General features: G+C 32.4%; 2 protein-coding genes across 2 annotated transcripts; both read left to right on the top strand.

The window, feature by feature from the left end:
• LOC109325298 lies at positions 1,038–2,567 on the top strand. Its single transcript, XM_019557616.1, has one exon. The coding sequence runs from the start codon at positions 1,038–1,040 to the stop codon at positions 2,565–2,567; it is 1,530 nt and encodes a 509-aa protein (XP_019413161.1).
• Positions 7,232–10,669, top strand: LOC109357937 (adenylate kinase 4-like). Its single transcript, XM_019601994.1, has 6 exons — positions 7,232–7,425; positions 9,237–9,382; positions 9,476–9,595; positions 9,748–9,915; positions 10,107–10,196; positions 10,374–10,669. The coding sequence occupies exons 1-6, from the start codon at positions 7,314–7,316 to the stop codon at positions 10,473–10,475; spliced, it is 738 nt and encodes a 245-aa protein (XP_019457539.1). The 5' UTR covers positions 7,232–7,313; the 3' UTR covers positions 10,476–10,669.

Genomic DNA, 18,113 nt, shown 5'->3' with positions numbered 1-18,113 from the left:
TGCCATTAATATTTTTAGGTCCAAACTTTATTTTTAACTCATTGAAAAAGGACACTAAGAAAAATATAGAAGTCAAAGACACGAGAAAAAAGAAGGAGCTCACACAATGTGAATTTAGGAGTTTTTGATATTTCACTCTCTCACTTCATCTTCCTTTCTTTGATGAGTGTGATGACTAAGAATAATAGGGTGATTGATAGTTTCTTAACTCCTTCTTTAATTTTTTTTTTGGTTTACTACAGGTATCCTCGTACTAGAGGCAATTCTATCTGAGCCGTGAACATCCATAGGTATGTAGAGCTAACTCTCCCAGCTGATATTTTTTCCATCCACAAGATTCGAACCCGAGACTTTGCTTAAGGGAAATCAAGCATGTATCATTTTTTCCATCCACAACTCCTTCTTTAATTTATATATATATATAGCTTTAAAATATAATTAAAGATAATTAGACTTAATTAAAAAGAGTACAATTAATTATAAAGTTTATTAATTTAATATTTATTTGATGTCATTTCAATCCAATTTTTTATTTTAGAAAAAAAGTATAATGAATTTCATGTAGATTTGAATGTTCGTTATTGCAGATAGGTATTAAGCTAATGTTAAGGCTGAAATATTATTAAAGCTTCAAGACTCAATTGTCCTGCTAAAGCTTCAAGACTCCGCAACTTATGCATATTGCACAAACTGGTAAATGGTCCATTGCATCTGATTTTGTTTTGCACCAAAACTCTTTCACCAATTAAGCACATGTTGAATTAGATCAGTTAGAAGTAGTTGGGCCTGCCTTTTCTGTTACTTACTTTACAAGGCACGTGTGTACTGCTACTATAAAGGGGCTTATTACTTCTATCAATAATTAATGAAAAATCACATAAAATTCTTCACATTAATTCTACATCTTTCTCCTCTTTCATATTATGGTATCAGAGCTCTCAATCTGAGAGCTCTACTGCAAGAATCATTCTTGTATACCAACCTTCCAAAATCTCACAAATTCTGCATCAAAACCACTTCATTGTACATCAGAAACAATGGATGCAGAATCAGGAGAGAGTCAACAATCACAACTCAACATGGACATCATACAAAATCCATCCAGCCCCTACTATCTTCACCCTAGAGAAAATTCAGGTTTCATTCTTGTTTCTCACCCCCTTGATGGAAATAACTACCACTCTTTGAGCAAAGCCATGAGGAGGGCACTAATCTCAAAAAATAAGTTCAAGTTCGTGACTAGCACACTTACAACACCACAAAAAAGTGATCCAATATATGATGCTTGGGAAAGCTGTAACAATATGGTTGTATCATGGATCATAAGATACTTGACACAACAAATAGCTCAAAGCACCATCAACATAGATAGTGCCAAAGACCTTTGGCATGAACTTAGAGAAAGGTTCTCAAAGGGTGACCATTCTAGATTTTCTGACCTCCTTCAAGAAATACACTCCATAAAACAAGGGGACAAGAGTGTATCTGCTTACTTCACTGATCTTAAAACACTTTGGGATGAACTTGAATCCCTAAGACCTATGCCCACCTGCATTTGCAGCATTAAGTGTAGTTGCAAGTTCTTGAAGATAATCATGAACTATATGGAGTCAGAATATCTGACATGCCTGTTAAAGGGCCTTAATGATCAATATGATAATGTTAAGGCACATATTCTTTTAATGGAGTCACTACCATCGATTAATAAGGTATTCTCATTGGTCATCCAGCAAGAAAGGCCACCAGAGGGAACAAGCTATGGAGAAAACAAGGTTGCAATTAACAATTTCAACTCAAATCAGCCTTGGAAGCCACAATTCAACAAAACCAATGGAAAGAAAAACATGAATTTCAACAATAAAGGACCAAGAAAGTTTCAAGGAACTGGAACTAGCAATTTTGGAAAAGGGTATGCATCATCAAACAACAAGATTTGCACCTTCTATGGTAAAGAAGGACACACTATAGAGACATGTTATTTCAAGCATGAGTTTCCCCCAAATTTCAAATTCAAGTCAAAGGGGACTGACATGATTAGCAACATTCAATCAAACCAAATTGTTGATAATGGGCAGAGCAACAAGGAGTCTAAGGAATCTATTGAGAGAGATCAATCTCAGCAAGCTCAGCTAAGTTTCAACCCTGAACACATGATAAATCAATTCAGCCATGACTGTAGTGATCAAGAAGATGATGTTATCTCAGGTAATTCCCTTAACAAACAGTCTTGGATTTTAGATAGTGGGGCTACCGACCATGTGACAAACAATTTTAATAACTTCACTGAACACAAGACTATAAAATCAATACATGTGAAATTGCCTAATAACACAACTATCATTGTTACACAATCAGGAACCATTAAACTTAACAAGAACATTACTCCTTTTAATGTTTTGTATATACCTGGTTTAAAATACAATCTAATATCCATTCATAGACTTGCTTGTTCCCTTCAATGCAAGTTAGTCTTTGATAAGGTTTCTTGTCTTATCCAGGATACAATTTCCTTGAGGATGATTGGTCATACTTGTCCACAACAATCTCTACATATTGAGACAACATGATCAACAATCAGACAGAACCTCACACACCATTAGTTCTATAGAAAAACATAACATATCTTGTTTTGATCTTTGGCATTTTAGGTTGGGGCATCCCTCACATAATGTCCTCAAAAACATGTGTAAATCTTTTCCTTATATGCATTTTGATTCAAATAAAGTTTGTGAATACTGTCACTTGGCCAAACAAACCAAGCTCCCCTTCCCTCACAGCCTTACACACACTACTCACCCCTTTGAGGTAATCCATATGGATATTTGGGGACCTCTTAGTGTCCCTACCATTCATGGTCATAAGTACTTTCTCACCATAATAGTTGGCTTCACAAGACACACTTGGATATTTCTTATGTTAGCTAAAAGTCAGACTAAGCAGCTTGTCAAGGATTTTACAAAAATGATATTTGTTCAATTCAATTGCAAAATTAAAATCATTAGGACTGATAATGGGCTTGAATTTGCTATGCCTGAATTTTATGCTCAATTAGGTATTCTTCACCAAACCACTTGTGTGGAAACACCCCAACAAAATGCCATTGTTGAGAGAAAGCATATGCATATCTTAAATACCACTAGATCTCTCTTGTTTCAATCTAATTTGCCTAATTTATTTTGGGGTTATGCAGCAATGCTTGTTGTTCACATTATTAATAGGTTACCTAGCCAAACATTAAACTTCAGATCACCATTCCAATTACTTTTTAACAAACAACCAGACATCAATCACTTGAAGGTCTTTAGCAGCCTATGTTTTGCCTCTACCTTAACCTCCAATAGAACCAAGCTGGAACCTAGGGCCAAGAAATGTATATTTCTTGGCTACAAACGAGGAACAAAAGGCTTTATCATTTATGACTTACTCACTAGAAACATTTCCATCTCTAGGAATGTTGTTTTTTATGAGCATGTGTTCCCTTATATGCAACATCATGAACCTCAAATACTGAATAATTAACTAAGCTTAAACCATTTTTCAATCCTTAATCATCCTATTCATCAGCCCACCATTCCATCTCAACATACCTCACCAGAAATGCCTACTACCTCTACTAACCCTACACCTGAAATACCAACATCCCCTTTCACTATAGATTCATCGAACCACATAGATCCACCCATTCAACCTACTAGAAGATCACATAGATCCACCCAACCACCTACCTACCTTAGAGATTACGACTGCAATCTCTTAACTAAACACAACCACACCACTAACTCTTCCATCAAAAACCCCATGCACAAGGTTCTATCTTACCATTCCCTATCCACCACTAACCTCCATTATACCTTATCCATCTCAACCAACATTGAACCAAAGACTTATAAATAGGCCATTCAATCTGAAAATTGGATTAAAGCCATGAAAGTCGAACTTGCAGCACTAGAACAGAACTAAACTTGGACTCGTATGCCTCTACCACCCAATAAGCAAGCCATTGGGTCAAAGTGGGTCTATAAGCTAAAATTTAATTCTTATGGCACCATCGAAAGGTACAAGGCCAGACTTGTGGCCAAGGGATATACTCAAACAGAGGGCCTAGATTTTTATGATACTTTTGCTCCTGTTATTAAATGAACCACAGTAAGGCTGCTATTGGCAATTGCAGCTTGTAAAGGATGGTTCTTACACCAACTTGACATTAACAATGTCTTTTTACATGGTGATTTGGATGAGGAAGTCTATATGACATTACCTCAAGGAATTCAAAGCTCTACACCTAATCTCATTTGCAAATTAAACAAATCACTATATGGTTTAAAACAAGCTAGTAGACAATAGTTTGCCAAACTATCTAATGCTTTGATTTCTGTGGGTTACACACAATCTCATCATGATCACTCACTTTTTACCAAGACACATGATACCTTGTTTACTGTTTTGTTAATATATGTGGATGACTTAATACTTGTTGGCAATGATATTCATGAAATTAACCTTGTAAAAACACACCTACATCAACACTTCCAAATTAAAGACCTTGGAAACTTGAAATACTTCCTTGGTCTCAAAGTCAACCAACATTCAGATGGCATCACCTTGTGCCAAAGTAAGTATGCACTGGATTTACTTTCAGATACATGATTTCTTCACTCAAAACCAGTGCCTACACTAATGGTGAAGTCTACTCGCCTCTCTCAAAATGACAGCAGCTCCTACACTGATCCTGCTTTATATAGGCAATTGGTTGGTAGACTCTTGTACCTAACCAACACTCGCCCTGATTTAAGCTTCTCCATCCAATAGTTAAGCCAATTCATGGCTAATCCTACCATGAATCACTACAAGGCCATGACAAGAGTCTTGCGATACATTAAAGGTACTCCTGGCCAAGGTTTGTTCTATCCTTGCAATTCAATTTTAAAATTAAAGGGTTTCACTGACTTGGATTGGACAGCATACCCTGACACCAGAAAATCCATCTCTGGTTTTTGTATCTTTCTGGGAAATTCTCTTCTATCTTGGAAATCCAAGAAACAAAATACAGTTTCACGCTCATCCTCTGAAGTTGAATACCGTGCTTTAGCCATAGCATCTTGTGAAGTGCAATGGCTCACATACTTATTAATTGATTTCAAAGTTCCTTACAAAGAACCAACTTTACTTTACTGTGATAACAACTCAGCTCGATATATAACAGCTAACCCCATGTTCCATGAACGTACCAAACACATAGAAATTGATTGGCATGTGGTACGGGAACGTTTACAAAGCAAGCTCTATCATTTACTCCCTATCACATCCACACAACAAACTACTGATATATTGACTAAACCACTAGATCCATCTGTTTTTAACTATCTTCTTCCCAAGCTGGGAGTGAAAAATATTCACTCTCCAGCTTAAGGGGGGCTAATGAATTTCATGTAGAGTTGAATGTTTATTATTGCAGATAGGTATTAAGCTAATGCTAAGGCTGAAATATTATTAAAGCTTCAAGACTCAGCAGTCCTGTTAAAGCTTCAAGATTCTGCAACTTATGCATATTGCCAAACTGATAAATGGTCCATTGCATCAAGAATGATTAATTCTGTTTTGCAGCAAAGCTCTTTCACTAATTAAGCACATGTTGAATTAGATCAGTTAGAAGTAGTTGGGCCTGCCTTTTCTGTTACTTACTTTACAAGGCACGTGTGTATTGCTATTATAAAGGGGCTTATTGCTTCTATCAATAATTAATGAGAAATCACATAAAATTCTTGATATCAATTCTACATCTTTCTCCTCTTTCATATTAAAGTATATATTTGAAATTGGACATACTAAACATTAGTTTATGTTGTTATTAATTTAATATTTATTTGATGTCATTTCAATCCAATTTTTTATTTTAGAAAAAAAGTATATATTTAAAATTGGACATAGTAAACATTAGTTTATGTTGCTTACCCTTCTTAAAGTAAATAGATTTTAATTATTCTAAAATATCATTTTGGATGGGACGAAGTTTAGACAAATTTATGTTTTTTCACTATGGCACTTCATCTTCATTTCTTTGATGGCCTTGATGACCAATAGCAATAAAGTCAAGTTTTACTCCTTTTTTATTGTAAATATATGCATATATATTTTAATATTTAATATCTTTGTTTTAAAATATAACAAAAGATAATCATACTTTATTAAAAAGAATAAATACAATTAAAAAGTTTATTAGTTTAATATTTCTTTTATGGCATTACAATCCAATTTTTATTCTAGAAAAAATTATTTGAAATTGGATGTGGTATAAACATTAGTTTATATTATTTTATTCTTCTTAAAATGAATAAATTTTAATTATTTTAAAATATCTTTGTGAGATGTGATAAAATTTAGACAAGTTTTTTGTTTTTTCACTCTCTCACTTTATCTTCCTTTCTTTAATGGCTAGGATGACCAAGAATAATAAAGCCAAATTTCTTAATTACTTTTTTATTTTAAGTATATGCATATATATTTTAATAATTAATATTTTTGTTTTAAAATATAACAAAAGATAATCATACTTAATTAAAAATAATAAATATAATTAAAAAACATTAATTTAATATTTCTTTTATGCCATTTCAATCCAAAATTTTATTTTAGAAAAAAAAATATTTGAAATAAGATGTGGTACAAACATTATTTTATGTTATTTTGCCATTCTTAAAGTGAATAGATTTTAATTAGTTTAAAATATCTTTTTGAGATGTGACGAAGTTTATACAATTTTTTGTTTTTTCACTCTCTCACTTTATTTTCCTTTCTTTGATGGCTATAATGACTAAGAATAATAAAGTCTAAGTTTCTTAATTTTTTTATTTTAATAATATGCACATATATTTTAAAAATTAATATCTATTAGTATTTCTTTTACGTCATTTCGTTAAAACTCAGGAGATGTATTTTAATTGAGAGATAGTTTGTATAATTTTGCTAAAACTCAATGGTATAATGTAATTTACTCTATAAAAAAATCTTTATTCTACATGTGAATACATGTTTTTCTCCTATATTTTATGAAGTTGTTTGTTGTATAGAACGAAAGTAAAAAAGGAGTGATGGTGGTTTGGTATCTAGAAGGGTAAGAAAGTGAAAGGAACGTGCGGAGAGGCGACTGAGTTGAGTTTGAAGCGTTGCAGATCCCAAAAAGGAAAATCGAGATTACCAATTGCGACCAATACCACATTACCGTCCCAATAAATTCATCCATTTATTCATTCATTCTTTCTCACACCTCATTCTTTCTCTTCCACAAAAACCATAACCCTCTTTGAAGAGTAACAATGGCTGCAACATCACCTAACTTGGAAGATGTTACCTCTCTGGATCTCTTGTCTGAGCTTCTTCGTCGTTTCAAGTGTTCCTCCAAACCTGACAAGCGTCTCATTCTTATTGGTATCCACTTTTTCATTTTCTTATCCTCACTCATACTTCAGATCCGTAAATTCTAACACCATTTTTATGATGTTTTGTGCTTTGCAATGTTGTTTAGGTTATTAGGGTTTCCTTTGTGATTCCACGATGTGTCCAATTGTGAAAAAAATGTTTAATTGAATAATTTTAGTTCTATAACTGAGGATGGAGATACAGTTCTGGAGAAGAAGAAGAAAATGAATTACATTATCCTTTGCTGCTTTATGAATCGTTTGTTATGTTTTGTGTTCAATGGATGAATATGAGTAGACAAACTAGAAAATTATGAGATTAGAAATTAATGCATTAAAGAGAAAGTTGGTGTTACGCTCATTTTAGAAAAGAATGTAGTATTTTGTTGTAGGTCTGTGAGGCATATGCGAAGATCTCTAGGAGTGACACTAAGGACAGTGGATCGGGTAAAGGGTACCCAGTCTTTAGAGTCGGGCACTGGTTTATGAATATTTCGTTATGTTTCTTTTTTCACATTTCTTTTATTTTTTTAATGGATGAAATGATTTTCAGATGAGTGATATTAGGAGCATGTAGTTGTTGGTCTTATGGATTTAGATGGCAACAGATCAATCGTTTGTCTATAGACATGATTACGATAGAACAATCTGATGTCATTTGATCTATATAGTCGACCTCATGACCCCCACCTGGTGGGAAAAAGCGTGTTCTTGGTTGTTGTAATTGTTCGTTTCATGCTTTAGAGTCATTCCTTGACTTGAAGCCCACATGACCTCTCATCAAGCTGTCATTTGTGTTGCCTCTGAACTGTTTTGAATAATGGTGAATCTGTGCATATCCATTTCTTAGAGGTTCATTCTCTGTTCAAAGTAGTTCGTGCTATTATCTTTTTATATAGTAATTGTCATGGTACAGGTAGCACAATATGTAATATTTTCACCTTTTTTTCTTGTGTCGTTCTCATATTTTACTTGTCATTATTCATATGTAACTATTTACATTATAGGCTTTATATTTTTATAGCAAATATAACATACCTGACTTCACTTGTCTAAGTTTACTCTTCTGGTAAATTATTATTGGCTAATTTTGTGCATTGGTCATGAATAATTTATTATTGTTTGGTCAGATAAACTAGTTAACTGTTTTCAACTTCCTATAGCAATTCTAGTTTGCAGATTTGTCTGTGAACTGTGTTGGAAGGATACTTGGTATGATGAAATTAGTCCATATAAATACATCTGTCTGGGGTGATTTCTTTTATATTTGGTTTCAACTGAGTGCTGTTGATTACTTCCCAATGACTTTATATTTGTTTGGTTATCACTTGGAATACTCTAGGTTAGAGTACATGCTTTGTGACTGAATGCATCCTACAATCACTTTTTTGTGTGCCACCCTTTCCATTTGCAAGACAAGAATGTAAGCACGAATTAAATTGCTTCATTTAAATTTCAAGTTGATCCTCTTTATGTCACACGAGTTAGGGTGGAAAATTTAATGCATGTATTCCTAATTTAAATGAGAACTCTCTTCCAGTATGGTTCTTTCCTAACATAAAGCATCACACAAGTTATGATGCTTTATGTTTTCAAAATAGAATCAGCAAAGCACAACACCAAAACTTTCAAATTGAACCTGTATTTTGTGTTGTGATAGCTCCTGTTAAAATGGTCAGTAGCTCTTAGATTTGTATTATGTTATTCCTTTGTATTGCACTAAGTATCTTGCAACAATGTCTAATTTATATTATATATTTGTCATTTGAAATAGATTTAGATGTCGAAGTGGAGTATTAAATTGAAAATTTGTTAATGCAGGCCCACCTGGATCTGGAAAAGGCACCCAATCACCACTCATAAAGGATGAGTACTGCTTATGCCACTTAGCTACTGGCGATATGTTAAGAGCAGCGGTGGCTGCTAAAACCCCTCTTGGTATTAAGGCTAAAGAAGCTATGGAGAATGTAAGAGTTTTGTACAGAGTCTTGGCTTTGCTGTTTTACTCTAGTTTACTTCCCTAGGGTTTGCTAACCTGACCTTATATTATGATTTTTCAGGGAGAACTTGTTTCTGATGACTTGGTTGTTGGCATTATAGATGAAGCTGTGAAAAAACCATCATGTCAGAAAGGTTTCATTCTTGATGGTTTTCCCAGAACTGTGGTCCAAGCACAGAAGGTATTACGTTATCTGACAAATAAGCTACTCAGTGAGTTTCTTTTGTTTGAAAGATTGAACTGTGTGTGTAAAAACAGAATCACTGGATAATCAGCATTTTTTTTATCTGCTGTTCTTTTGCATACAATGAAGTACCTTTTCTTTCTTTACAGCTGGATGAGATGCTGCAAAAGCAGGGAGTCAAAATTGATAAGGTGCTCAATTTCGCAGTTGATGATGCAATCCTTGAAGAGCGAATCACTGGTCGCTGGATGCACCCATCCAGTGGCAGAAGCTACCATACAAAATTTGCTCCCCCAAAGGTTCCTGGGACTGATGATGTAAGTTTTCATCTTTATTTATTAGTTCTTTTCTGTTTGACCCTGCAATATGTTAATAACTTAAGCATGGTTTATACCTAGAGGGATTGTATCATTTATGAGTCTTTTGAAACCTATTTATAACAAAGCTGAACACTTTTTGGTTTTGAGGGCACTGCTGGTTTTTATTAAAATCTTTTACTTTACCTCAGGTTACTGGTGAACCTCTTATCCAGCGCAAGGATGACACTGCAGCTGTTCTTAAGTCAAGACTGGAGGCATTTCACAAGCAAACTGAACCGGTATAATTCCGAAACGTCCATAATGTGATGCAAATTTTGTTGGTTATGCTTGATTGAATCGTCAATAATGTTTATTCTAGTTATTTGAAGACAACCTTCCTTGTTCATCTGGTTTTGTAAATTTTTTTGAACTTTGTTTGATGGTGCTTAATTAAAAACTGTGCAATTGGCATGCAGGTTATTAATTACTATGCGAAGAAGAACATTGTTGCGAATCTTCATGCTGAGAAACCTCCCAAAGAAGTGTCAGCTGAAGTGGAGAAGGTGCTGTCTTCATAGGGTTGCCTTTGGTTACTTGTGCTGGAAGCCATGAACTGCCATTTTTTTTAGAATTGAAAACTTAGTTTGATAAATTGTACTTCTAATATTGAAATCTGACTCTGAACTTCACTGAAAATACGGGCTGTTCTGAAACTCAGATTTATTGAGTTATTTGGATGAAATAATAAGTCAAATGAATTTGGACTTTGTTATGTGTTACTTCTTCATGAATTCTATCCATTTACCTTTGCTGGTTTCTTCACCAGATTTCATTTGATTTAAACTGGCTGTGTGGTTTACTACATAAAAGATGGATGGTGTAAATATTGCTTCAGCGATGACAATCTGGCTTTTACCCGTTCTCATACCCATACCTATTCATGGGTATTCATACAAGTAGCTGGTATTTACGGGTTTTAAACTAATTTTCAAGTTTAAGTATATATTTATATATTTTGTAATAATTAATATATGAAAGATTACAAAAAAGAGAAGCTTTATTACCATTATATAGAAGAATAATGATATATCATTCTATAAGTTATCCTATCAGTCATCTTATACCATAATAAAGTGAAGTGGAGTGGCTTGCAACTTTCAATCAGAAAAGGAAAATGGAGCAAGGCAAGGGAGAAAGAAGTTATCCCCTCTTCTCTGGTAACCCGCCGCCGGTCATATAGAGTGCTTCGCCCGTCACCGCATACGTAGAAAAAGAGGGAGCGTGGAAGGAAGAACAACTGTTTGACTTTGGCACATGAGGTGTTATTTGTTTGGCTGGGTAACATAATGGAAATGTATCGGACTGCAAATCCTGGAATGACGGTTCGACCCCGTCCTTGGCCTCAGGGAGTGGCGAGCAGCACGGAACTCAAATTAAAAAAATGGATTAATTATTGTTAAACAAAATATTATTTTCTTACATATTATTTTATTTTTTATGATGTATGAATTTTTGTAAGAAAATATATTATTTTTCTATATAGAACTGTTGTAGGAAAAATAGTTTGTGCATATTGACAATTAATTTTTCTTTTCATATTATGTATACATCCATCATTTATGTGATGATATGGACAATGTAAAGTTTAAACTACTAATACATATACATTAAACTTGAATATATTTATACTATATATACTATGTATAAATAAAAAATATGGTGTAACTTTTATCATTGTCTAATTTCCACTTCCTATTTTATCCTTAACATTATTTGATTTTTACAAAAAAACTATATAATTCTAAATAATCACTTCCAACATATTAATTAATCACATTTTTTTTTACCTTAAATTGAACATTATAATAAACACAAAATTATAATATAAAGTACACCGAACACAACAAATTAATACATTCTAATTCTAAAAAGTAAATATATAAAATTAAATACATAATATCATACAATATTAATTGGCAGACACGAAGTACCTATACACACTAGTATTCTTAAAGGAAAAACAATCAGATGCATATATATAAACGAACACAAAAATGCAAATAAAATTAAACTCTTCATGTTCTATTTTTAAATAAAACGGATCAATGTATATTGTTTTACTAAGTTGATTCTCTATGGGTTGTACGATATGTAAACTATTTTAATTTGATATACAAAAACATCTATCCATATATAGTTTTAAAAATTAAATATATTATATCAATATATAAAGTTGTTGAAAGATAACTTTGTTATGAAGGGTTTCCTCTGTTTATAGATGGTTGAAACATACTATATTCTTTGGTAGATGTTGTAATTATGACAAGTTGTTTTGTCCTGTCGGATCTCTCCTAGACAAACATGTGTTGTTTTATCCATGTCAAGCGTTGTTCATCTTTATAGCAAAGATATGCATTATTCAGACAACATTATAGTCTTGTTGTTTAGAAGCATGATAGTCTTGTAACGGAGATTTGTGGTTCTGTAGATGTTGATTGAGTTATATCTTCTCACTGTCATCCTTTATTTAGTTAGGTTGACCATCTCTAAGTGTGATCAACTACTGCATGAGCTAGATCTTATGCTTGATATGTGGTCATGACCTCAAATAAAAGAAAATTGTTTTATTTCTAATTTCTAATATTATAAAATAATTAATAAACTAAAAGAAAAAGTCATGGAAACGAAATATTGTAATAGGTTAAAAAGTTAAAAGTTTAATTCTCAATAATTATTGTAAGGAGATAATCATAAACTCATAATGAGTTAACTCATAAGGATATTCCTAACTATTCTAAATAATATTCTCTATAAATAATCCTATTTGCCTGATTGACCCGTGGAATGTTTTTAAATAACTATATACACATTCCAAATTGTGAAGAACAATTCCAACTTTATTAACTTGTGTGCTGTACATTAAAAAGAAAATAGAATAAAAAAAGTAAAGTCTTACACTATAGTATGATACACTAAATCATTGAGAGGATTGATATATTGATACAACAATTTTATTAGTGATTTATTAATTAAATTGTATAATGATGAGATTAAATATTATGTATGTATAAATTAATATTGAAAATTTAATATAAATAAAATAATTAATATTTTTATAAGAAAAATGTATCCACTAACAATATAAGTTTTATACATTATCATTGTATCATTCACTATTTATATTTAATTATCATTACTCTTCAGAAAAAAGTAATACCAAAAAATGATAGATATATATTGGATGTTTATAAACTTTTACACTAATAATATATTTATATTACAATCTATTTTTATTTACACCATTTAAAAAACAAATAGTTTGTCCTAATAGTAGATAATACAAATAAAAGTGGTGGTGTTGTATTCCATCCTTTTATATCATATTTAGGTGTATAGAGTCGGATTTATCATATTTTGGATCCGTTGAAAGAAGATGGAGTCCAATTTACTAGTGTTCCAATAAATCTGATTATAAGCATAATTTTAACTAGATCCTATGATTTAAAACGATATTTTAATGATTATACATAGTTAATATAAGAATGTTTACATATCAATATATCTAATATTTAATCATATTATTTTTATTTAAGGATATTAACAACACATTAATGATAAATAATAACTAGTATGTAGATATTAAACTCTTAAAATAATATGATATTAAGTTATTAATGTAAGATATATTAAAGACAATTCTGTCCGAGCTGGAAATATCATAGGTATGTAGAACTAACTCTTCCAGCAGACATTTTTTCATTCACAATACTCAAACTCAAGACATTGCTTAAGGGGAATTAAACATGTACCACTTGAAACAATACTCGTTGGTAAAGATAAAGAGTTTGATCAATGAGAATAATATTTGTTAGGAGAGAGTAAAAACATAAGTTAGTTGTACCAAACAAAATAAAGAAAAAATGTATAGGCTTACGATTTAAGAGATTTTCACAGTATCATCACATCATCCAACATTCATATTTTAATATCACTAACTATGAAATAAAAGTAATATAAATAAATATTGGATGTTGGATAATGCATTGAATGAGTTATATCTTTTGAGTTTAAAATCTGTGCACTGATAGTGAAGTGTTTTTTACACTATCAGCATATCATCCATGACTAATAAATTAAGAGTCAAAGATGATTAATAAATTAATGGTGGATGATTTGTCGATAATGTAAAAAGTATATACTTATTAAATCGAAAAATTTACGTGGCTAGTGTAATTTGACTATACTATCCCACTTCTGGGATACCTTTTGAATTAATTACGGGAATGAGGTATTTTTGTGGATCTCGTGGATGACATCCACGATTTCACCAAAGTTGTGGATGGGAAATGCGATTTCCCACCAATGCCATGGACCCCATCCACGATTTCCTTACAGACTCTCTCTCCTAAAGAGAAGTCGTGTATGGCATGCATGACTTTCATAGTCATGTACCCCATACACGAGATTGGATGGGATATGGTGATTTTTGAAATTCCCCTTTACACGAAATTGATATTGTTATTTATTATTTTAGAAGTTTGTTTTATGATTTTTTAGTGTATAAAAATAATATCTTTAAATTAAAATTGTAAAGTTTAATTAAATATGATAATTTTAGTAGTGTTAGTTTTATGGAATTTGGTTAATGTTTTTGATATTTTTTAACACTTATTTTAAATGCATAAATTGAAATAATAAGAAAATTTCATAAAAATGATATTGATAATTGTTTTAGGAATTAGAAAATGATTACATTAAAGAAAACAGAACCATTAGCATGTACTAGAACGGGAGATTTTGGAAGATGGAGAGAAAGACAACGTATAAGTATTTAACTATTGATGATTTATTGATTTTTATTTTATACATGGTGGAATAGGATCTTTCATACTAAAATTATTTTATTTTATTTATTCTGCTAAAATTATTAAAGGGGTGATTGTTTCTTACTAATTGTGCCAACTTATTCAATTTCACGGCATCTTATGTTATTCAAAATACTAGCACCCAAGTGATTGTTGAGGAGCAGGAGTGATTTTTAAGTGAGAGAATGAGTAGTCACCCATTGCTCCGAAACCTTCAAACCCAAAGGGTTGTTGTTGTTATTGTTGAGGAGCAGGAGGAGTTTTGAGTGTATGCCTGCAGATAAGTATCCGTCTGAGTTTGACTCTTATAATGTTGCTGAAAGTCAGGTGCAATAGGCATTTGAAACTGTTGTGTATGAGGAGCTTGAGAAGTACTTGAAGAGAAGGCGGTTGGAAGTAGTTGAGCAAACGCTTCCATCATCTCATTGCAGTTTAGGTAGACGTCATTCAGTGACGGCAATGGATTTGGAAACACATTTGTAGAAGCACACCTATCCCGAATCATTTTAATAAAATTGTACTGAAAAAAGTGGAAAAAATTAGAATGTTAGAATATGTCAATACAATTTAAAATAAAATATAAATAGAAATTTTGTTATTATTACCGATTCGGCCGAATATGCTCTATCTGGAGACATGTATTTCTTTATCCTTTGTAAGTACCACGACATATACTAAGAGTACTAAGAGTACTGATACAAAGGGTGGTCATCGGGAAAATCATTTACCACATAGCTTTCCCAGTTATTCCAAATTTGAATCTACTGGTTATGTTTTTGTGGCCAGTTGTAGTCATTTTTCCCACGTAGATCCATCTTGTGTTGTTTCTCCAGATTAATTGGATCTTCTGGGATAGATTGTTGTAGACCAAACTGCCTCATCACCCGATCAACAGCATGCCACTCAACAAGTGCAAAGTAGATGAGTGGTACACGTGCTCGGGCTACATCAGGTATGAGGCTCACATAGGTAATGTTCTTATATGGGGTCCACACAAACTAATATATATAAAAAATTAGTAATAGATTTGTATAAAAAATTTAGAAATAATAACAAATTACAGAAATTACCTAATAACATTGACTGTATTATGTTGGTTGCATGACCAGGAATATTAGTGGTGATTAGATATTGCGACCACTTAAAATGTAATGTTATATGAAGTTAGTATTATATAAATAGTTTGAAATATAAACTATTATAATTTGAACAAATTAGGAAAAAAACTGGAAAAAAGATTTACCGTTGGACTAAATAGAATATTTGTATATCACCATTGTGTAGTCTTGGAGCTAGCATTGGGATGCGGTCATATGCCCATGACTGTAGCAGATGCAAGCATCCTCCAATCTCGGAACTCTTTGTTGAAATTGCTAGCAGCATGACAAATGCAATATACAGATTGAGCATCACACCATTGTGGGAGCTTAGTACAAAGTGCACCCAACAAACCTATACCTCTATCTGATATTATACAAATATTTGGTTGTGGGGTAACATATGTCCGAAGATTGTAGAAAAATCATTCTCATGCTTCTTTGGTCTCTCCTTCCACAATGACAAATGTTACTGGAAATATACGTCTATTACCATCTTGTGAACTAGCTATTAGCAATGTTTCAGTATATTTTCCAGTAAAAAAATGTGCCATCCAACCAACGAGGTAATATTGGACAGCATTCAACCAACGAGGTAACTCCTTGTACGATCCCTCCCAATCACCATAAATTTGGGACATTGCTATTTGTTTAGCAGTACAAGCCTTCCTATATGTCACTATATAACCAAAACGAGTGACTACTTCTTTAACTAATGCTTTAATTGGTATATCGGGATCTTCTGATACTAGTTGAACAATGCAGTTTGCGATGAAAGATGAGTTCATTTTCGTGTGATCTTGAGAAATATTAGTGGATACATAAGTGTGTCTTTCACTAATTTTTCTAATCTCCCAAATATCACGCTTCACACTTTTCGATGCCCGAAGTCTCCATTCACACCCATCACCATAATATTGACATTTTGCAACATATTTATCTGCCCTAGACTCATCCACATGGTAATCAACATAATTCCTAATATGAAATTGTTTTACAACATTTATTGTTGTTTCATTTGATTCAAATTGCATACCAACAAAGAGATCATTATCCACATCAGTACTTATGTGAGTACTTCTATATAGAAAATCTTGTCCAGACTGATAATCAATGCTAACAAAAAAAGACGAAGGAGTATCATATGTTATGTTAACTGGTTCACTAGTGGTAATCTGAATATCAACATCATCATTGTCATCATCATCGTCGTCGTCATCATCATCACATAGCTCAATATTCTCCTCATCACTAAAATTACTAACAATATCTCTAATAATTTCCATCTACATATAAACATACAGTAAATATAAACATACGATATTTACATTTAAACATACAGTAACATTAAATAAAATTAACAAAAGTAAATGAACTGAAAAAATATAAAGAATTTTTAGTTACCTTCAATAATCACAGTTCTTCGATTACAAATTACCCTAAATATTTCTCATATGTTTTCTTCCTTCTGTGTGGTTTGAGTCGGGATGGGGGCTTATATATTGTTTGGATGTCGTGGATCCAAGACACGACTGGATCTCGTGTACGGGTCCACGAGAATAGCATGGAACTCGTGTACGGGGTCCACGAGATTGCCATAAAACTCGTGTCCCTTTTGCACGACTTATAGAAGTCTGACACCGTGTAAGGAAATCGTGGATGGGGTCCACAACATTGATGGGAAATCGTATTTCCCATCCACGACTTTGGTGAAATCGTGGATGCCATCCACAAGATCCACACAAAAATACACCATACTCGTAATTAATTCAAAACGTACCCAAAACGTGGGATATTGTAGTCAAACTACACCACCACTTGAAACAATACCCGTTGGTAAAGATAAAGAGTTTGATCGGTGAGAATAATATTTGTTAGGAGAGAGTAAAAACATAAGTTAGTTGTACCAAACAAAATAAAAAAAATGTATACACTTACGATTTAAGAGATTTTCATAGTATCATCACATCATCCAACATTCATATTTTAATATCACTAACTCTGAAATAAAAGTAATATAAATAAATATTGGAGGTTAGATAATGCACTGATTGAGTATATATCTTTTGATTTAAAATTTGTGTACTGCTGATAGTTAAATGTTTTTTACACTGTTAGTATATCATCTATAAATCAATGCACATAGTGGAGTGTAGTGTTAATGGTGGATGATGTGCGTATTAAATCCATATCTTTTCGTCTATGTATAGACACTCAACAAAAAAATATGGAGTTAACACTAATAAATAATTTT

Source organism: Lupinus angustifolius, chromosome LG01 (genome assembly GCF_001865875.1).
Source record: "Lupinus angustifolius cultivar Tanjil chromosome LG01, LupAngTanjil_v1.0, whole genome shotgun sequence".
NCBI lineage: Eukaryota > Viridiplantae > Streptophyta > Magnoliopsida > Fabales > Fabaceae > Lupinus > Lupinus angustifolius.
The sequence above is the reverse complement of the archived record's forward strand: the minus strand, read 5'-3'. Positions and strand labels throughout refer to the sequence as shown.

Bases quoted from the DNA above. Each gene is read 5' to 3' on its own strand.
- LOC109325298 (XM_019557616.1), top strand. From the start codon at position 1,038: ATGGATGCAGAATCAGGAGAGAGTCAACAATCACAACTCAACATGGAC.
- LOC109357937 (XM_019601994.1), top strand. From the start codon at position 7,314: ATGGCTGCAACATCACCTAACTTGGAAGATGTTACCTCTCTGGATCTC. The intron at 9,383-9,475 runs GTAAGAGTTTTG...ATGATTTTTCAG, and splicing joins CTAAAGAAGCTATGGAGAAT to GGAGAACTTGTTTCTGATGA. The intron at 9,916-10,106 runs GTAAGTTTTCAT...ACTTTACCTCAG, and splicing joins AGGTTCCTGGGACTGATGAT to GTTACTGGTGAACCTCTTAT.